The sequence below is a fragment of the Lytechinus pictus genome, chromosome 14 (assembly GCF_037042905.1).
Source record: "Lytechinus pictus isolate F3 Inbred chromosome 14, Lp3.0, whole genome shotgun sequence".
Taxonomy (NCBI): Eukaryota; Metazoa; Echinodermata; class Echinoidea; order Temnopleuroida; family Toxopneustidae; genus Lytechinus; species Lytechinus pictus.
In genome coordinates this window covers 13,955,956-13,978,440 of record NC_087258.1, presented here as the reverse complement: position 1 = coordinate 13,978,440, position 22,485 = coordinate 13,955,956, and the positions used below count along the sequence as shown (strand labels likewise).

At 36.3% G+C, this 22,485-nt stretch overlaps 2 protein-coding genes across 3 annotated transcripts; one reads left to right on the top strand and one right to left on the bottom strand.

Annotated features, from left to right (window-relative positions):
* The first annotated feature begins 390 nt into the window (after nt 1–390).
* On the top strand, nt 391–11,424 carry LOC129276218 (protein C3orf33 homolog). Of its 2 annotated transcripts, none has more exons than XM_064109846.1 (6): nt 391–627; nt 3,146–3,412; nt 3,878–3,937; nt 4,803–4,959; nt 6,323–6,477; nt 6,966–11,424. In XM_064109846.1, exons 2-6 carry the CDS (start codon nt 3,218–3,220, stop codon nt 7,305–7,307), a joined length of 909 nt encoding a protein of 302 aa, XP_063965916.1. In that variant the 5' UTR covers nt 391–627; nt 3,146–3,217; the 3' UTR covers nt 7,308–11,424. The 2 variants fall into 2 exon arrangements, with proteins under 2 accessions (XP_063965916.1, XP_063965915.1); XM_064109845.1 differs by having other exon boundaries at nt 410–653.
* Nucleotides 11,066–21,464, bottom strand: LOC129276588 (glyceraldehyde-3-phosphate dehydrogenase-like). Its single transcript, XM_064109844.1, has 9 exons — nt 21,358–21,464; nt 20,399–20,498; nt 19,537–19,643; nt 18,059–18,268; nt 17,064–17,202; nt 15,006–15,100; nt 14,311–14,476; nt 13,358–13,455; nt 11,066–12,227 (listed from the first exon to the last, which is right to left on the bottom strand). The coding sequence occupies exons 1-9, from the start codon at nt 21,381–21,383 to the stop codon at nt 12,158–12,160; spliced, it is 1,011 nt and encodes a 336-aa protein (XP_063965914.1). The 5' UTR covers nt 21,384–21,464; the 3' UTR covers nt 11,066–12,157.
* Nucleotides 21,465–22,485: the final 1,021 nt, after the last annotated feature.

The window sequence follows — 22,485 nt, the reverse complement described above, 5'->3', positions numbered from 1 at the left end:
GGCCTATATACCCGGCCCCCCCCCCCCCCAAAAAAAAGGATTTGATATCGGCTAGCAGCTGAGTGATAATTTTGTAAACGAAGCCTATATTGGTATCGATTGCATCAGGGCCCTCCCCCCCCCCTGATTTTTTTTCTGGGGCTGCGCGGCATGGAATCCATGCCGCGCATGGCAAATCTTCAGGATTGAAGGAGGCAGTGTAGCTTGAAGAAGAAGAATCCAATCCCTCCTGAAATATATTTTTTTGTTATACAAATTATTTAGTAGGCCTACTATCTAGAGTTTTTACACAACATTCAGAAAATAATATCATATTTCGCCCTTCTCCCTGTCCTGTTCTCTTATTTCCTTGGTCGTGATTTTTTATTGCCCCCCCCCCCCCCATGATCCGTAGGCCTACGCCATATTTATAGTAACACCGCCACCTTTGAAAGCTAGGACAGAGGATTCTCTTGACTTACCGTACCGTACCTGTGACCGCCGACGATCGCCGCGGAATTTTAGTACGAGAGGCGAGTGTCGCAGCGGCGGCAATTAAGCGTCTGCTAGCGTTGCTTTCTTGTTACAGATGCTAAATTCGGAAGAAGCCGGAAAGCTTAGCAGACTCTGAGGCTTATTTTTGAGAAGGTGAATTTCTCGTCAGAGCAAGAAGAGTATGTTGATCACTAATTTTTGTTTCCTTTTCGTGACTGTTAGTTTTATTTTAAAGCGGTCTGTTAAATAAAAGTGACATTTCATTTTCAGGTTTCCAAATAGAAAAAAAAAATCATTCATAGTCCCATGTACCGACTAATATGTGTGTGTAATCTGAAGTTTGAAGTCGATTTGGAGGGGAAATAATAAGATGGCAAATATAGCGATCTTCAACGCTTATATATAAGCGTCGAAATTTGTAGCCATCTCCTTGTATTAGTCTATAATATACGACGTGTCAAATTGTAGCGAACCAGTTCGCTATTTTCCAGATCTCCTCTATATCCATACGACGGGATTTTGTAGCTAACTAGTTCGCTACTTTTCGGATCTCCTCTATAAAATTATATACACGTCGAGGGGGAATTGTAGCGAACTAGTTCGCTACAATTCCGTCTCTTGTATATATAAAGATTAGAAAAATAGCGAACTAGTTCACTAATTCCTCCTCGTGTATAAAATTTTATAGAGGAGATCCGAAAAATAGCAAACTAGTTCGCTACAATTTTCCGTCGTATATATAAAGAGGAGATCCAAAAAATAGCGAACTAGTTCGCTACAAAAGAAGAGATCCGAAAAATAGCGAACTAGTTCGCTATAATTTCCCGTCGTATATATATAAAGAGGAGATCTGGAAAATAGCGAACTAGTTCGCTATGATTTCCCGTCGTATATATAGGGAGAGGAAATCCGAAAAATAGCGAACAAATCCCGTAGTATGTATCTAGAGGAGATCTGGAAAATAGCGAACTAGTTCGCTACAATTCCCCCTCGTGTATATATCGAGGAGATCCGAAAAATAGCGAACTAGTTCGCTACAATTTTCTGTCGTATATAGAGGAGATCCGAAAAATAGCGAACTAGTTCGCTACAAAAGAAGAGATCCGAAAAATAGCGAACTAGTTCGCTACAATTTCCCGTCGTATATATATATAGAGGAGATCTGGAAAATAGCGAACTAGTTCGCTACAATTTCCCGTCGTATAGAACTAGTTCGCTATTTTCCAGATCTCCTCTTTATATATATACGACGGGAAATTATAGCGAACTAGTTCGCTATTTTTCGGATCTCTTCTTTTGTAGCGAACTAGTTCGCTATTTTTTGGATCTCCTCTTTATATATACGACGGAAAATTGTAGCGAACTAGTTTGCTATTTTTCGGATCTCCTCTATAAAATTTTATACACGAGGAGGAATTAGTGAACTAGTTCGCTATTTTTCTAATCTTTATATATACAAGAGACGGAATTGTAGCGAACTAGTTCGCTACAATTCCCCCTCGTGTATATAATTTTATAGAGGAGATCCGAAAAGTAGCGAACTAGTTAGCTACAAATCCCGTCGTATGGATATAGAGGAGATCTGGAAAATAGCGAACTGGTTCGCTACAATTTGACACGTCGTATATTATAGACTAATACAAGGAGATGGCTACAAATTTCGACGCTTATATATAAGCGTTGAAGATCGCTATATTTGCCATCTTATTATTTCCCGATTTGGAGAGTTTGGACAATGCACTCATCCTACGAACGAGGTTATAATATAATGGGACAATGTTGGTTTTGGAGGGACTGAACTAAACATTCTACTATTGATTATCATTTACCCAAGATTCTGGAACAGTTGAATACCCGGTAAATGGAAATGATTGTGATTACATCATGATTGATACTGACACTGGCGATAGTCTGTTTAGTGTTTTGCAAGATTGTGACAATTAAAAAAGAACTTAGAAGACAAAAGCCCAAAAGGCTAAACATAAAGTAACTATAAGTAAAAGCAGGAAAACTATTGACAATTTGAAAAGTAGATCTAGATATTTTTTTGTCCTTTTCTCCTTTTCCCTCTCCTCCCCTAGCTTCTCCAATTCCTAGCTCCACCCCCTCCTCCTACCCTTCTTCTCCCCTGCTCCTCCCCTTCTTCTCCCCCTCCTTCTCCCCATCCTTCTTCTCCCTCTCCTCCTCCCCTTCTTCTCCCCTGGGTCCTAGAGCATTCCACAGCACGATTGCATCAGGGAAGAAGCTTTTTGACTTGATTAACTATAAAATAATGTCATCCTTGTTTTGTCAACGAAAACAGGAATATTTAAATCAATCAAGCATATATGCTACAGCTAGTATTCAATCTTTTACAGTCAACTATTGATAATTGACCTAGAGAATGGATGACGTTTTGAGGACATTGCAGTGCAGTAGTCAAGAATCTATTCTTTAAAAAAAGCAACTATTAACAGTTAATGTTATTTGTAAACTATTTGTAGAATATACAGAAGTCTCCACATTTATAATATGCGTACAATCAGTGTGTTTATCTTCAGCATCTTGAAGCAGCACACACATGAAGCAAAAAGAAAAAAGACTACATGTATATCACTCTTGATAATTAATGATTTTAAAAAGAAAAATCATATTTTGTTCTCATACATACAGTGACTTTATTTTCAAACAGGGAATCCATAGCCAATTGGAACATTAAAAAAGAAGAGGACTTGTGAAGTCTGATGATTAACCCACCTCTCCCATGGCGTCAAAAGAATCGTCATCGTTGCAATCACCCCTGCCTTTAACTCCATCATCAAAGACATGCAAATCTCTGGTAGCAACACAACCTGCTCGTTTGGTAGCCATGGAAACAAATGAACCATCATCTCATCAGCCAATGAACATCTTTGGACAAGTCACAGATTTCTTAGATCGTCACTTACAATCTCTGAGGGTAAGTAGGCCCTACTGATATATATATAAATATATATATATTGAAAATTTGTTATTGTGATTGATATATATATATATATCTCACAATAAAAAAGTTTCAATTGACAGCCATCCCAGGTGCCAGAAAAAAACCCTGCTATTTCCTCACTTTTTGTGGATTTCATATTTTGCATTGTCCTCAATTGAAACTTTTAGTGCTATATCGGGTGTATTATCCCTTCCCCGTGCATTTTTTTTTGTGGGGGGGGGGGATGGATCGGTGAGTGAAACTCAAAACTTCTCAAACTTCATTTAAAAAAACAAGCAAACTGATACAAAAACATGGATGTTAATTTTCTTTAGCCACTTGATAAATGTTTTCCTTCATGCTAAACTTTAATTTATTAGACTTAGAGACAATTTTAATACCGATTTACTCTTGGATGTTGAATTTGAATTTCCTTTTTTTTTTGTCATCCCATTTCAGATTGGTGTTGCTCTGATTGGGGTGACGGGTTTGGTTCTCATAGGAAGAAGCATTAGAATGGTAAGTCAGTGGATAGAGGTTCTGGGTCATTCCATGTGGTTGGGCCAACAAAATCGTGTGATGTCCATGTAACGGTGGTATCAGCTTTTTCATTTCACAGAGAAGATCAGTTCAAATGGGCTTAAGTTTTGATGTGTCAACTTAAAGATGATGTCCAATCATAGTAATTCAGTTGGAAATTGGGGATCTTGAATGGATTAGCTGCAAAATAAATACAAAGTTTTACCATCGTTGCATTGACATCACATTGGCAATAAATTCTCAGGTGTGAATCTGCAATACATCATGATGCTTGAGAAGTAAAACTTGGTGAGACACCATTTATTTTTACGGTAACTTTATGCATACATTTTCCTTCTGTACATGAGACACGGTTTTGCAGTTCTGGTATGTCACAAAAACTGCCCCAACCCCATGGAATGGCCCTTCTTTATTAATGGACAGGAACAATGATGGGGGGGGGGGCTGGGAATAATGAGGTTTCTTTTGCTGCATCACAATTTGCTTCTAAAATTTGATTGATTTCTAATGAGTCTTGTGTATATGAGGTTTATTACATATTATTGTACAGAACATAATTACCCAAACTTCTAATCAAATTTAAGTACTTACAGAGACATTCTTTGTGAAAAGTGTTTTATGAAGATTATTAATTATAATTACTATTAGATTACAAAACTAAAATCATTTTATTTGCGATAAGCAAGCTTACTTGCCTGATGACGGTTACAAAAGTGTCCATGAGTTTTATCGTCATCATGATATATATATTTTTTTTAGTTTACATTAATACTGGAATTAAGGAATCTCTTATTGTACTACTAGTAGATCTCAGCATATACCCAATAAATTTTACTTATGTTAGATGAAGATGTTCCGCTCTGTGTCCGATATACCAGAAGAGTTTATCAGAAAGCAGATGACCCTTAGAGGAAAGGTCAGAGGTCATGAGGGTCATCACATTATGGTTGAACATCTTCCTATTGTCCAAGGAATGAAAGGAAGGATCAAAGGACATCAAGGTCAGTACACAGGTTGTAGCTTGGAGAAATGATAATACTACTTATGATGATGATGATGATGGTGTCATATTTTACCCAGGGTAGCCACTTCAGTTCTGAAAAACTGTTCTCTTAGCCGGCCCTGCTTAACATGATTATGTTATTACTACCCCTTAGTACTACTACCCCTGCTTTAGCACGGCTACCTTTGTCAGGCGTTGAGCGTTCAAGGAATTTTTTCCAACTGGGTAGCCATTCACCTAACCTGGGTTGAGTCCCAGGGGGGGGGGGGGGACACTTACATTGACGAAACACGTAAAAAGGATCTCTTTTTCAACATAGGGCACGTTACGTACGTAACGTAGTAAGGGTATCAAAAACGCTAAAATAATGAAAAAGGGTATATATTTCTTTTGGAAGATATTTTGAGGGTATACTATAAAAAGACTACAAAGGATGAACTTTTTGCAACAACACTACGTGTTTACACTACATGTTTAGGGTCCTGTGGGAGATAAGGCGGTCCCGGGAAACTTAGTCATAAGTTGTTTGTTTGCTTCTCTGATGTAATTGTATCTCAAATGTGCATTTACATACTAGAAAAGGGAATGCTGCTAATGCTAGGGTTGTTAAATTGCACTGTTTAGGGGTCAAAGTAAGGGAATACTTTATTTGTCAAGGGTACCATTTTGTTTCCAATACTTGTTAAGGGTAGGGTTTCACACGCCAATACTTGTTAAGGGGTGCATTTTCAGAACAGAAAATACTTGTTTAGGTTGCTTTTCGAAACCCCATTTTCACGCATGGTATCCACTCGTCAATGGAAGTGCCCCCCCCCCCCCCCCTGGGATTGAGTGCAGCTAGCACAATATTTGTAAATTTGTTGCTGAAAGAAAACACCCCATGGATTGGAATCAAACCCACGTCCCTTAGATTGAAAGAGGAAAGTCATAACCACAGGACAATGATGCCCCACCTGATTGAATGATGGCTACATTATTGATATTAAGAAGTTGTAGACAAATCAAATTTTACAAAATTGATTGTATTTTGATTAAGGTTAATTTCCACTTCTTGTGTATCAGCCTCCTGACTCTACATCATATATTTCAGCAAGTTGATATGCTACTGCAAGAAATTCATCCACACTGTGCTGCACTCAACCCGGGTGAAGTGAGTGGGTACCATGTAGGATTTATTCCTTGATTGCTTTAGTGTGTATAATGTTAACTCAGCTATAGCCAGGGTAATATCATTTAATTTCAAACCAAGCACAATATAATATAAAGGCATACATTGGCTCAGAGATAGTACAATATTTAATATACCTATGAATGAAATTGTTATCATTATTCTTATTATTATCATCTCCCTTTATCTTCAGATTCTCTGTTATCTGTATGTCTAGCAGGAGTCAATATTTCTGAGGCTGGTTTGACCAACCTGGTCACATTGATTCCTCTTGACTCCATTATCTGGTTCAGACTACTCGCCGTGAATGAGCAAAAACAACTAGAATGCATCGTCAAAAGGAGAAAGGTATTACACCATACATTTTTCCACACTGATGTTTTTTAACAAGGAGTGATGTTGTATGACTTGAGTTTTGTATATTGATATCATCATGATTTTTTTTTTACTAGTGTGAAAACAGTTATGAATTAATTTTTCCCTTATGAAATTCACAGGTCTTCCATTTTCACAATTGCATGTACAGTACAGTTAAAATATTTGTAAGTTTGGGTTTTACAAAATCTCCCCAAAATGTCTGTTATGCATTATTTCAGTTTGTTACTTTATTACATAATATCTAAAGTATGTTCTAAAATGGTGTGGATAATGTACAATAACATGTTTCAGTGGATGTATTTTACATTCTTCTTCTCCTCTTTATCCATTTTCTTCTCTATCCGTTTTCTTCCTCATGCTTTTTTTACTCCTTCTATGTTTCCTTTCTACCACCCCCCTTCTCTCTGTCTGTTTTACTGTCTCTTTTTGTCTCTCTCTATCTCTCCCCACTCTGATAGAACCTGTTCTCATTGATGGTGAATGAGACACTGGTAAAGCAAGGCTTTGCTCAAGTCAAGCCAGCCCACCCATCGATGGCTCTCCACCCAACGACAGTCAAGCTAATCCAAAGACTATCCAAGGCAGAGCTCTACGCCGAGAAAAAGTCCAAAGGAATCTGGGCCAAGCCACCTCTCAGGGAGAGAATGAACGAGGAAATCGGAGAGATGAAGGATGGATTGAAGGAAAGAACGGTATCCACCTTGAAGCCTCTGTCAGCAGGCGTGAATGCTGTTAAATCGGTAAAAGCAAGGTTGGGTGCATTGGTCAGGTGGCCTAAGAAGGGTTCAAAGAATGGTTGACTCTACCTCTGGCAGATGAACCTCTTCAGGAGCTTTGAAAGTGATCTATATCCAGGGTGGATTCTACTGCTATCTCTCCCCTGATTGTAGGAGAGATTGGTTTTCAACATGAAGACATGAAGCTAACATGGCTGCTGTTAGGTCAACATAATTGGTTATGTTATAAAGGGTTGGTGCAGTCATCAACTGGCCCCCATAAGGCCCGAATTCTCGAAAGGTGGCTAACTTTAATAGCCCATGGGGGATAGTTAGTCCAGTCGGGCTAAGTTAGCCACCCTTTGAGAATTCTTGCCTTTGAGTTCAAAGAATTGTTGAATCATCATCGAGCAGAGGGGGCTCGTCAATAGCTGCCATGCTAGTGGTAGTCCATACTGTTAGTCCATAAATACCTCTATTCCTGAGGACAGCCATTCATAACTTGTAATTTCCTATACAAAAAGATCAACGAGCCATATATGCATGATGCCCTAAGGTCTGGGGGAAATATGAAGATTTTGTAAACCCACCTCTACTTTCACTCTTCAAAGTAACTTTATTAATCTGTATCATGAAAAATTATGAAGTTTTGATAATTTATGGAAAGGCTCTTGCTTTCATGTCATTTAATTCACAATGCATTTGTATTCTATTTCAAGCATCTTGGTTGTTCTATTCAATAAATTGTGGATGTATTCTAAAAGAAAAGATGTTCTTTCAAAAAAAAATAATAACTATTTTATGTTAACATTGGATTAGATTTGATTAAATTCTTTGTTGGTCTACATCTGAAACAGACAAATTTGGCTTCCAAAAATAACCAAATACAATATACGGTACCGGTGGTTAGAGAAATAAATGATAAATTCTTAGGTTGATAACGGTATTGGTTATTTAATTTGGATATACCAAGATGATGGCGACACATGAAATTTTTATTCTATACATCATTTTGTAAAATGAGCTGGGGAGAACTGGGATTGATTTTTTTAATGGACTAAATGTCATCTTTCTTGCCTTGTTGTTTAGACCTGCATGATGACATGTATTTTTGTTGTGTGAATTCATTGTACTTTTCATCTCTCTTCCAATCATTAGACTTTGAAAATATTTTCCTTTGTTCAGGTCAGTGTGTAGTTATATATATGGACATCCAGCCGCAATACCCTTAATATGAAATGAAAACTTTCTAAATCATCCTTTCATGAATTGAATAGGAAATAATATGAGACTTTTTGTGAAAAAATTAAAGGGAATTAAACCCAAACGATTTTTTGTATAGGTGAAAAATAAAAAAGATCAGAAATTAGGTCATCATGACATCACTTGAACCCACAATCACAACAATGTACTAATTCAGCCAATGGTTTTTAATTTGTGGTTTAAATTTTGGATAGACAGATGTGTTCCTTTAATCACCCCAATTTCAGTCTTTTGATTGAATAATCCAAACAGTAATCACAATAAGACTCAGATTTTAATATATTGAGTGCTCCAGAAGGTTGATGAATGAAAAATATGGCTGGAGATTTGTGTTACATTTTGGCCGCCAATAGGACACAATGTAAAAACATTCAAAATGAATATGAATGAATGACTTTTCTTTGCAATACAATCACTTTTATTTATATTCTCTTCTCACCATAATAAAAATAAACAAATAAAATAGAATAGGATGTGTATCCACCTGTTAGGAGCTGAGAGCGCTCCTATATTACCCCGGCTAAGACAGTCGACCTATTCTGGTGCTCACAGCTTTGGTATCATTATTGGGTTACAATAGGAGGCAATTAAGATGAATATGAACGATAGATGCTTCTTGGAAATATATTCACAAACTAGTATCTCTATTCTGTTCACCTTAATTGGTATCAAGGATTACTTGAAGTTATACATTTTTTTTTTAACGAAATTCAAATGGAAGAGAATAAAAGCATTAATTAGGGTTGCAAAGATGAAACTGTTTTTCACAATATAATTATGTATAAAATAGAGGTATGAATAAAAGAGTATTTTAACTGTTGATTAACATGTGGCAATCTTCCTCACTTGAAGGTGTATCGTCAGGGTATTTGATTGGTGGGTGGGGGGGAGCAAGACAATCTAATTTCTGTTCTCAATTAATCACAGGGATAATACACAACCATTGCTTCACTTTGTCACACTTATCTTCTCTTCCTTTCATCTCCTTTTTCCCCTTTTTATCCACTATGAAAAAAAAAATCAAGGGGGGAGGGGGAGGTCACCCCGTTATATCAATCACCAGGGCCCCATCTGATAGAGAGTTGCGATTGACCCGATTAGTCTAAACTATATGGAAAACCAACAATGTCATATTTTTACAGGAAATTTGCAGTGTCCTTTGTAAGAAAAGAAAAGCACACTAAATTTCATACATTTTAGATGTTGACATTGCTGGCTTTCCATAGTTGTGGTTGATCGGATCAATCGCAACTCTGTGGAAGACGGGGCCCAGCCCTGCATCACTCCATTTTTCTTCTACTCTCTCTGGGCCTGTCTTACAAAGAGTTGTGATTGATCCGATCAATTGCAACTATGGACGGCCAGCAACATCAACAAGTATTATGCATGTTTGTTCAAAATATTTTCTAGCTTTGACGTATATTCATGCATTCATTGTTTTCTTGAAAATTCACTGTGCTTCTCTGTTTACAAAGGACATTGTGCAAATTTCTTGTAGAAAAAATTATGGCACTGATGGATTTCCATAGAGTTACGATTGATTGGATCAATCGTAACTCTCTAAGACGGGGCCTCTATCTCCCACTCTCTCCCCTTCTTCCTCTCCCTCTCTTTTCCTTTACCACTCTCCCACCCAGTTCTTTTTCACATTCTTTCACTTGTGGCTCTCTTCCTCTTTTCTTGTTAGAACAAATGTCACCAATGGAAAGTGGATTCTGCCTCGATCACAAAAAAAAAACCTGACTTGTATGTTAACAAAAGTCAACAAACATATAAGGTATAAGCATTAGAATCAGGGATGTGGAACACCTTTGAAAGTGTGGGGGAGGCTAATTATGCATAAAAGTAACAATAATTTTCATGTTTTCATGTTTTTCACTGTGTGGGGGAGGCTAATTATGCATAAAAGTAACAATAATTTTCATGTTTTTGTAAACATGCATTGAAAAGTTCTGCAGCCTCCTAGAATAATGCATTTTAAATAATAATAATAGTACAGTTCTTAAATACGCATAACACCTACAGGTCTCTATGCGCGAGGAAAGCGAGAAATGTGGTGAGAATTGTAAATTCAAAAATTAGACATCAAATAATTATACATAAGATCAGGCAACCAACTTTTTCTGGCAAGTCATTTTGACTAATTGGAAGTGTTGACTACTTTCTTTTCACATTTTGCCAAGAAATGAGAAAAATACAATGCAATCCGGAATAAAAATTGAAAAATGTCATGGTTTTCGGAAAGAATACAGAATTTTATGAAAAATAATACTTCTGGGCAACAATAAAGACTGAACTAGCAAACTACAGTAATAAGCAACAGAATTGCTTACACCTGATTGGTTCAAGGCAGAATTGTTGGAGAAAATTGCTGGCTATTTGTTTCTTACAATGCTCCTATTAGAAGCCTTTGATCAATTAAAACTAGATTTCAAATAATATCAATCAAAGTATGATTTTTTTCATGGATTAGTTTGATCTTTCATCGTACATGGCATGAGTCTTGAATCATCTATTTTCAAGGCAACTTTCCTCTTACACAAAACCAAGACTATAATCAACAAAATAAGAAAACAATATTTTGTTCCTAAATACTTCTATTTTTATTGAGGTTTATCATCATCGTACTCATATGGAGGCTCATACAAACAAGGGGTACAAAATCTGAAGGAAATACTGCACATCAAATCCAACCCTCTACGTCAACACATCCAACATTCAAAGAAAAATCTACAACCCTGATTGATAATGATAAAACCACTATAAAATTCAGCTTAATGAAATATATTGTAAATGGATAAAGTTTTTAATCAAGGGCAGTTATGACTGCCGGCTCCTGGAGCCGAGTTAGAGTACAATATGAAACGAAACAGTGTTTATGAAGTGTTTTATTTTTATAATTCCTGTGGAATAAATAAGAGTTATACTTCTGAAGTAATATACTGTTCAATAAGGTGTTTTATGTTATAGTAATGTTCACAAGAATTTGCCAAATTTTGATTTGTATTTTCACCATGTGAGCCAAATTCTACATAAAAATCCAATTTCTTTCAAAGAAAAAGCTAACATAACCACTGGTACTGACAATAGTCACTGTATTCATCAAATCCATATATATTTCAATTGCGTATAATAGGAGAATACTTTATATTTCACTGTTTTTAACGGCATACAAAAATGTCCACAAATTATGAAGTGCTGATGGGAGAGCATTTAATATAAAATGCAGCTATGACACGCAACAAGTACAGAAAATCAAGATAATAGCTCCAAACATATAAATATGATGCAGGGATATCAATAAAACCACTGTAACACAAGACTAGCACGAATGACTTTGGCAGTTAGGACGATCCTATTCAAAATGATGTTTTGTGTACTTCTAACTGAATGATCATTTGAATTTATGAATATTGAAACCATGCTTGAATGCTTAATTTTATTTGGAAGAGCAAAATGAAGTTTTCACCAAGCATGGATATAGCACAGAACACTATCTATACACAATACACATATTGCTTGATATAATATGTGTACCGTGTGGATTGTGCATAAGGACAATAGCTTTATACACAGTTAGTTTTAGGATAAATGTATGTGTGAGTCAATGGGGAAGGTTTGATACCGCAGTCATTTTATGATTACAGGTTGGAGAGAAGACGAACATCAGCTCATGATTTGGAGGCCATGTACACGATGAGGTCAATTACGCGGTGGCTGTAGCCATTCTCGTTGTCGTACCTACAAATGAACAATAGGAAAGGAAAATTATTAGGCGTTGTGGCGTAGCGGTTCTGACTCTCGCCTTGTAATCAGAGGGTTGTGTTCAAATCCCACCATGGCCTAGCGTCCTTTGGCAAGGCGTTAATCCACACGTTGCCACTCTCCACCCAGGTGTTAATGGGTACCCAGTAGGATGCGAAAGCAATTGAGTCTTATAATTCTTGCTGGAGAGCTCCCTAGGGAGTGGAGAAAGTACATACATTGTGTGCGGGCAAGCCAAGATCCAAAAACCGGGTAGTAATATATCTGTAAAGCGCTTTTTTAGAGACGTCGTTCTGATGTATTAAGCACTTTATGAAAGCGGATCATTATTAAAGAGTTACAATTGATCTGATCAATTTCATCTACTAAAAACCACCAACACCAGCATCTAGAATCCATATGACTGTTTAAAGTGGTCACGCATGCACAATTATCTTGAAAAATCAGTGTACTCTTCTTTTAAAAAGAATCTTGTAAACATTTCACATAAGAATTATGACACTGATGGCTTTCCATAGTTGAGAATGATCAGATCCATCACAACTCTTTGTACAATTCTCTTGAAAAATCAGCATATTCTTCATTTAAAAAAGAATCTTGTAAACATTTCATACAAGAATTATGACACTGACGGCTTTCCATAGTTAGATTGGTTGGATCAATGACAACAGTACTCTATCCAATTCTCTTGAAAAATCAGTGTACTTAATCGGATCATTCGCAACTTGCCAGATAGGGCCCTGTCTTACACAAAATTTTAATTGATCTGATCAATTTCAACTATGGAATACCAGCAACCCCAACATCAAGAATCCATTGTCTTGAAAAATCAATGTACTCTTAGTTTCCAAACAATTCTTGAATACACTTCATAAAAGAATTTTGGCACTGATGGCTTTCCATAGTTGAAGATGAACAGGTCATCAAAACTCTTTGTACAATTTTCTTCGAAATCGTTGTGCTCATTTCAAAGCAGATCTCATAATTTTATACACTTCATATAAAGTTATGACACTATTGGCTTTCCATAATTGAGATTAAATGGACCAATCACAACTCTTTGTAAGACATGGCCCATGGTGTGACAACCCATTGAGAAGACTTACCATGAAACCAGCTTGACAAAGTTGTCACTGAGGGCGATACCAGCTGCGGCATCAAAGATACTGGATCGGGTATCACCAAGGAAATCTTGGGAGACAACCTGATGAATTGGATGGTAAAGATGAAAATCACATAGATATGAAATTCTGAGTATCTGGGTCCCGTTTAGACTTGTTATGATAACAAATGCACAATTTCTATATCAAACTTATTATTAACCAATCAGAATGAAGGATTCCAGTAGCTTTAACTGTTATTGCAAATGTGTTATAATAAGTTATATGAAACAGGTCCCTGATGTCACAAAGAGTTAAAAAGTAAGTCTTGATGTCTTCAGGAAGGCTATTCAATAATGTGCATGAGCAGAGGATCTTCCCGCTCAAGTTTTTGAAAAGGGGACCAGATGTTGATTGAGCATAGAGACCTATTTCATTTGTAATAATTGATAAAAAGGAAGATTGTACATGGGAGCTGATCCTTGAATGCAATGAAAAGCTAAAAGCAAAATATTCACTATAATCCCATTATTGGAAAGAAGCCAGTACAATGGGTTAAAAATAGGAATCTCCTAGAAGATCCAGAGCCAACAGCATCACCGTAGCACTCTTTCTCTTTCAATTTTTTTTTTCGAGGGCTACTTTTTACAACTTATAAATTTGCAAAATCGCCCTGAGCCATGGTTTATTTTTTCCCTTGGGCTATACCTTTGTTATTTTTGTTTGTAAAATGTATGTACACTACAACACATGGAGACAAGCACACATTAATTTAACAACTTTTAAGTTGAATAAGAAAGGCATTTGAAATTGTTGAAATTGTCTTCTGCCAAGGCCAGATCATAAATATATATATGTATCCTCTGGCAGAGAGTGATGTATATATTCCAGCTATTATTACGAAAAGGCTGATTGTGGTTTGTACAGACAGGTGGTTGCTAAAGAAGATTTGAGTGTACCTGGTCCTCTGTGTATCCAAGGTAGCGTCCCAATTCCTTGGAGTCTGCTGCAGCCTTAACGGCTTGTTTGATGGTATCGTAGCTAGCAGGCTTCTTCAGACGAATAGTCAGATCCACAACGGAGACATCAGGGACGGGAACACGGAAAGCCATTCCAGTCAGTTTGCTGAAAAAAGAGAATGCATAATGTATCATAGATTAGATATGGATTATGCATTAGAACCATCGAAGCATTCAGTCGGTATACCAACAATCTGCAACCTAATTTTACTTTTTCCACTAATAAAATATTAATCAGATCTTAATTTCTGACTTGAGACATTTGATAATCAAAAGTACATGGCCATATTCTTGAAAACAAAGTGCAAGATAATAAATGAATTCATTTTAAAATTTAATGAATTCCAAACGTAACTTTTTCAGGACACGGCAATGATGGCCGCATCAGCAACTGTGTATCATCCAGATGTGTTGAAGTACATGACAACAGGTGCTGTAATGGGATACTCGACCGAGTCAGCTCGCTTATTTTTTACCATCAACAGGTCATGTAAGCAGGTCAACTTTTTTGTGATTTGTGATAATACAGAAATCTCAAATGTCTGAACAATTTATTGTTTACCCTAATGAACGGTCAAAGGACAAAAAAGGCATTTGTCCCAGGCCTTATTGAACAACAAATAGGAATTACTTACCCGTTGAGCTCTGGGATGACCTTGCCTACAGCCTTTGCTGCTCCAGTTGAAGCTGGGATGATGTTCTGAGCAGCACCACGACCATCACGCCATTTCTGAAGAGAAAATGAATGATTTTTAAAAATTATGTTTTTCCTCTTCAATGTTGTTATCAAAAATAGCTCTCCTAGCATATCAGAATTGAAATCTCTCTTACAACTTAAACTATCAATAAGGGCATCAGCAGACATACCAGATTTTTAAGATTAAAAAATCTTAATGAAACAAAGAACAAAATTTGTTTTGGGCAAATACACAATAAAATGAAGCCGACTGCTACATTTATTTTGCTTTTTTGAATGAATATAATCTCACTACATCTGTTCAAATCTCACTAAATCTTCCTGGTTAAAGGTATGCATCGGTAAGAATTACATAAATGATGTAGCTATAAAGAGTTCTAACATGCATGAGGCATAGCTGAAGGTGTATGGAGAATTGTAAAGGTTACAAGAGTGTGGGTAATGTAACTAAAGCTCAAGCAATATGGTGTGCATTATTTGCTTTATTTCATAAGATACTGATGTGGATCCTGGTCAATAAACATCATTCATCCTCATAATCATCATCATCATCATAAACATCACCACCAACACCACCATCATCATCAGTTTCTTTTTAGCGAATCGGTTTTAGCCAATGCAAAGAGGGTTTCTGAATGTGAAAGGCATTGGTAACATTGACTTTCAAAAAAATTAAGAAGAGCTGCATTTGTATGTAAAACTGAAGCCCTAAAAAATTATTCCCCAAAATACTTATTTAGTGTGAAAAAAAGTGTAAAATTAAGTGACCAGAAACCCCAATTCTAATTTTATTCCATGTACTAGATGTGTTACAATTATAGAGATGAACTGAATCATGACATTTCAGTCACAAATATCTTAAAAGTGTATGCATGAATTAGATTTTATTTTATTATTGAGGGGGTGTTCTTTTTATCTATCCATATGAATAATATTCTTTACAATATAATAAATATTAAGGACTCTTTTTACAAAGACTTTTGTACCGTTAACATTGTCTTTAAAGGGGAAAGGGGGATAAGGTATAGCTTGTGATGGGACAAAAATAGGAGCTCCAGGTGTTAGAACTGCCAGGGAAAATGCATTTATATAATCCATCATGACTTTATTTACTATATTGTAAAGTTGAAACATGGGGGGGGGGGATCTGCTCCTATTACTACATCAAGAATCTCGACATAGTATTGGTTTAATAAGAATATTTCTTTTGTATTTGGTGTAAAAGTGGAACAAACATATGCAACTTCAAACCAATGGCATTTTTTTTATTACTGTGATGTCTCATGTCCACGTAGCTCTGAGCATGCGTGAAGTAATTTGCGACAAGCCCTATCGTACACTGCCCTAATCTGTGACTCGTACTTCAGGGTTTTGATGTTCAGTCTCACTGTGCTCAATGACAAGTGGTCTGTCGATGACGCAGTCATCATATCTGACAGATTTAGACAAATAGTGTTCTTCTGGATGAAGTACAGACCTTTGAGTAGATTATTTTTGTACTTTGTGCAGTATTGAAAAGTAGTGTGCCATGCTGCAGTGTCAATCCTCAGTAAAATATTGAAGGGATTACAGTCGTATGCACACAAAGTAAAAGTGCTCCTTGTGCAAGTTAAAGAGGAAAAAAACACTTTTCCAACTTGGCCTGGCAGTGAAAAAATGAAATCCCCCTCTTGAAATTCAGGGCCCCCTCTTACAAAGAGTTATGATTGATCAATCGCAACTATGGACCGCCAGCAACGTCAACATGTATTATGCATGTTTGTTCAAAATATTTTCCAACTATGATGTATATTCATGCATTCATTATTTTTTTTTAATTCACTGCTTCTCTTTGTTTACAAGCCTAACAAGGGACATTGTGCCAATTTCCTACAGAAAAAATTGTGACACTGATGGATTTCCAGAGTTGTGATTGATTGGATCAATCGTAACTCTTTGTAAGACAGGGCCCAGGATAATCCAATATCAAACCAACAGAATTAAAACTTCAGCCTACCTTCTGGCTGGGACCATCAACAGTCTTCTGCGTGGCAGTGTAAGCGTGAACGGTTGTCATCAGACCTTCTTCGATGCCAAAGTTATCGTTGATGACCTTGGCCAATGGGGCCAAGCAGTTGGTTGTGCACGATGCATTGCTGTAAGAAATTCAGAGCAATGATCTTTGTTTTAATAGGTAAAAACTGAAATGGTCTGGAAACACAGCAATCCTGAAAGTGCATGTCAGACCTAATTCGCCCCAAAACATTGTTTCGTGTGCATGTTCAAAGTTTATACAAAATGAGTTTTCCGCTAAAAATTCATAAATGCGGGATTACATTTACTTTTATTAACAACAGTCATTTGATTTGATGCTATTTAAGCCCGAAATAATGTCGCTGAAGAAGAATTTTGTCCCCCCCAAAAACCAGCAAAAATCAAAACACAAAACAAAGAAATACATGAGAAATTTAAAAAGCCATGAAATATTAAAAAAAAAATTGGTACCAGGAATTTTTCATTCAGAATTGTTTAGAAAGCTATAAGGAATATTTACACCAAAAATAGCCATTATATGAGTTTTTTTTTGTGAATTAGAGCAAAGGGTATGATTTCAAGAATGAATTCATATAAAAATATATGAATCGAGTGAAATTAACCTATGCAACCTCGTAGATTAGGTCATTTTATACCATTGAGAAAATCTGCGTTGTGATACTGCAATCCGTGGCCGAGATTTAAAGTGGGGGACACAACACCTTTTTGCTAGGCTCTCGGCATTCAGATTGGAGAAGGGTAATGAATAAGATATTATATTACGCAGGGCCAACTGGTAGAGCAATTTCCTAACTAAAGTGGACTGGGTAATAAAACGTTATCATTATTATTATTATGGGGAGGCAATATATACCCATATGGTTTTTCAGCTGACAATCATTCATTACCAAAACTTGCAATACCATGAAGCCATGTTGAATAACAAAGTGGCTGAAAACCAAGGTCAAGTCGACGTACCTGACAATGTTCATCGTTGCTGGATTGTATCCCGATTCGTTGACACCCATGACAAACATGGGGGCATCAGCAGAAGGAGCCGAGATGACAACCTTCTTAGCTCCTCCTGTAATATGAGAACCGGCCTTGTCCAGGGTGGTGAAGACACCGGTAGATTCCACCACGTACTCCGCTCCACAATCGGCCCATTTGATCTCGGCTGGGTTCGTTCTATGCAAGATAAAACAATTAAATTAATTGCTAAAAAGCATAGGCTGACATTGATTTGACTTTTAAAAATCTGAGCAGCAAGGTCCCACTATTCACCTGTGTCTGTGATATGCTGCAAAAATGAATCCCAGAAAAAATTGTGTCCGAAAATCATTATTTAGTGCTTCCAAAAAAAATCAAGTGACCGGAAACACCATCTTAATTTCATCATGTACAATATATGTGTTCTATTAAAGGGGAATGAAACCTTTGGAATAAGTAGGCTTGTGTCGAAACAGAAAAATCAAAGAATAAGAACAAAGAAAGTTTGAGAAAAATCGGACAAATAATGAAAAAGTTATGAGCATTTGAATATTGCAATCACTAATGATATGGAGATCCTCCTATTGGCAATGCGACAAAGATGTGTGATGTCACATGTGAAGAACTTTCCCTTTGATGGACTATAAAATACCCTCAAAATGTCTCTTTCTGCTTTTTCTTGTGGTTATACAAACACTTTATCCATGATGTATTCTTAAAAAAACCTGTATTACATGCCCTCCTATAGAAAGAACGTATGATCTACTGATAGATGTGATAAGAGGCAATTTAAGTGAAATATATACTAAAGTAATGGGGAGAGTTGTTCACAAGTGACATCACACATATTTGTCGCATTGCCAATTTGAGGATCTCCATAGCTTTAGTGATCGCAATATTCAAATTCTCATAACTTTCTCATTATTTGTCAGATTTTTCTCAAACTTTCGTTGAGCTATATTGTTCCAAAGGTTTCATTCTCCTTTAACGTCTCAAAGACCCAAATTTATAAAATTGTGGTTTGCGTTGCACTTGAAGCTTTCATCCTCAATAATGGTTGTTTTCAGTGTTTTTTAGTTCTATAACATGTACCCTGCACATGTTTCATCTTGGTTTGAGAATTTTTTTACACCAGCTGTTCGCAAGATTTTAATGACTTGTGTGATATAATTTTTTTTTTAAGCAATTTTTTCAAACAGTTGAAAGTGACTTTTATTTGTGTCGAATAATGAAACAGCAGTTTTGTCTCTGAATACTGCATAGTACTGGCATTACGGATCACCAAATGGAGACTGGAAGGAGTTTCTCTCATTTCTAAAAAGTTTTTGTTAATTTGTATAGCATACTAGATCATTTTTCACCTCATGCAAAATATCGTACCATCACTCACGGCTATTCGCTATTTGTATATTGTCGCTCTGTCGCAAGATTCTTTGAACGTGGTAAAGTCTATACTAATCACTTACTGTTGGAATACTTTAATTTTGTTTCCATTGACAACCAGGTTTTCGTTGTCACCACTTACATCTCCCTCAAACTTTCCGTGTGTGGAGTCATACTTGAACATGTACACCTGAGTAACAAAAGATAAACGCATTAAGAAATACATCTTATTCACAAGTTAATTACAGGCCCACTAAAGCATTCACATGGTAGTGGGATCATGTGTACAAATCTTGTTCCAGAACTTTAATGATCCCACCACTTTCGATTGTAATCTGTTTTGGTAAAATTTATTGTTTGCATTTTCTCGATTATGTAGTTTGTTATGCTTTGTATATTTATATATACATGTATGTTTTTCACGAGAATGTGGAAAACAAATTCAATTAAACTATAGAGTTGCTGTCGATCTGGCGCTGCACTGTGGCTGCCAGGCCCATGATCAATTGGGCAAAACAAATTTTCAGGGTATTTCTGTTTCAGATTTCTAATTTCGAACAATGAATTATGGACTTTCATTTTTCAATCCAGAAGGTCCTTATTGTCATAATTCAAACAACAACAAAAATTAGAAAAATAGTGAGTGACATCATTGACTTTCTTAATTGTATATTGCTGAGTTGTACATATATCAAACTGTTTTGTGAAAAGTAAGCAAAACCTCAAAAATATCATACATTTAAATTCCTTATCTTACATCCAATTTTGACGTAATTTTCAGCATTAGGCGTGTTTAATATTGATTCAAATCAGCCCTTTTCTGGGGTGGACTTGACCTTTAAGCCAAAGTTAAATCAAACGATGTTATATTTTTTCTGATATTGTTTCTTTGAATTCAATAGTCGATTATAATCCATAAGGTCAACGTATACAGACTGTACTTACCATGTAATCAGGATTAATGAAAGGATCATTGATTGCGACAACTTGTACGCTGGGGTTCTTGAGGGCTGCCCTCAAAGTCAGACGACCGATACGGCCAAATCTATTCAGAAAAAGATATGAAAATAATGTCATAAAATCTGAATCATCTGGAATTAACTACATTTAACTCATGAAGCACTACAGACCCATTTATAAAATGAAATGAATTATGATTATTGCAAAAGGTCTTTGATAATTCAATGTGGCTGATCAAATCGCATATTACAGTACATGTACCTACATGTAGCATGAAGAACTGAACACAGCAGCATATGAAATAACAGTGATTCAAATGTATCGGGTCTTAATATTCTAGAATTACATGCAGTTACTTTTAACACATGGGCAATTTCATAAAATATGTACGTCCGACCCCATGTTTGTGGGACCTTCATGAAATTTTCTGTCTCTGATTTCTGGTTCTTTTGACAGTCTGAAATGCTCTCAAATGATTATGAATTGGTCACTGGTCAGTTGATAAAGTGAAGTAAAACTTGAGAAAAATGGGGGTCGGATGTACAAAAAGGTTGATTAAATTATGGAATTGCCCACATGATAATCCAAAGTCCCATTGATAAAATGAAATCAGTTATTAAATAATCAATTAAATGGCCGATTAAAATGACCATTACAGTAGCTAACAAGAAGAACTTACCACGTCATTAATAGGTAAATTTGCTTTGATTGGCAGAATAAACATTTTATTAAACACGACAAAGTCAAATGCAACTTTAAGTGAACCCATTCCCCCCCAAAAAAAAAGCTGCCATGAAATCCTGCTCTTGGCAAAGAAAATGGATGCAACTCTTTCCCTATAAACAAAACCAAAGAATCCGCAAAGCCTTTCAAAATATCAATGAGAGTGACTATGACTACAAATCAAATGCAGGTAATAAAAAATTAAGACACCATACACTTACCCATTGATGCCAACCTTGATAACCATGGTGAATGAGTAGCTTTGGTTTGTGGGTTATGAGAGTAAGTGATGGGGTGGTGATCTGGATGAGAAAATAACAAAAGAAAAAATAAACACAATTGATAATCAATTCCAAGTGCGGCTAATTACTATTCAAATTTAAACCTCTATTAGTCTTCAGGAAGATAATGATCAAAGCAACCATCCATTCAAAGTACATGGCAGAGAGTGTTTCATCACTTTCTAAAAGCTGCCATATCTGAAAACTTTCCTTGGCTAATTGGCTGAGAAGCACAAGTGTCTGTTACTTGAGGAAATGTCCGTAAAACAGACTGTGTCAGATTTAAATATCACATACTTCTTTCATGAAAAACTCTGTATGGAAAATCATTCTTATAGTCCATCAAATTTCTTGATTGATATCACGTCATCACTTGTAAAATCAATCGAGTCTTTACAGGTGCAGGTACACTGACATAATTTACATACACGTACATGTACCTCTAGAAGTGTATTAGAATGCAATTTTTTTCCCCAATTTTCTTTATTCTCAGTTTTTATGCTACTGAAAATGTGCTGCATTATCTTGCATTATTTTCTGAGGAAATGAATACAAATTTGAAATTTGAAAAGTAAACATGAAAGAAATTTCATCAGTTGGTCTGCCACAGTATCTTGGTACTGTAAGATCAATTCCACCTGTTTCTAAGTAAACGCAGACAAAATTTTGTCCTATGGCAGCTGCAATAGGTAATGCATTTACAAAGCATTATAGTCCGTACTCTGTAGCAAGGAAAAAATACAGGGGGCTTGGGCAATTTCGCCCCTGACATGCTCCTACATGTGTAAGAGCCCTGGAAACTCGAAAAGCAGTCCTGGGAAATTCCCATTCATTGCAATGTTATAGCTTATCCATTGTTAAAGGAGAATGAAACTCTTGGAGCAAGTTAGCTTTTGTGAAAGCAGAAAAATCAAAGAATAAGATCAACAAAAGTTTGAGTAAAATAGGACTAGCAATAGAAGAGTTATGAGCATTAGAATGTCGAGATCACTAATGCTATGGAGATCCTCCTATTGGCAATGCGACCAAGATCTATGATGTCACAGATGAACAACTCTCCCCTTTTGG

What these genes read in the sequence shown, in the direction of transcription:
- LOC129276588 (XM_064109844.1), bottom strand. Translation starts at nt 21,383, where the DNA reads ATGGTTATCAAGGTTGGCATCAATGG. An exon ending in AAAATTAAAGTATTCCAACA is followed by an intron (nt 18,269 to 19,536) that starts GTAAGTGATTAG and finishes TATCTTGCATAG; the next exon opens with AACGAACCCAGCCGAGATCA. An exon ending in GCAACGATGAACATTGTCAG is followed by an intron (nt 17,203 to 18,058) that starts GTACGTCGACTT and finishes AATTTCTTACAG; the next exon opens with CAATGCATCGTGCACAACCA.
- LOC129276218 (XM_064109846.1), top strand. Translation starts at nt 3,218, where the DNA reads ATGGCGTCAAAAGAATCGTCATCGTTGCAATCACCCCTGCCTTTAACT. An exon ending in GTCACTTACAATCTCTGAGG is followed by an intron (nt 3,413 to 3,877) that starts GTAAGTAGGCCC and finishes ATCCCATTTCAG; the next exon opens with ATTGGTGTTGCTCTGATTGG. An exon ending in TAGGAAGAAGCATTAGAATG is followed by an intron (nt 3,938 to 4,802) that starts GTAAGTCAGTGG and finishes TACTTATGTTAG; the next exon opens with ATGAAGATGTTCCGCTCTGT.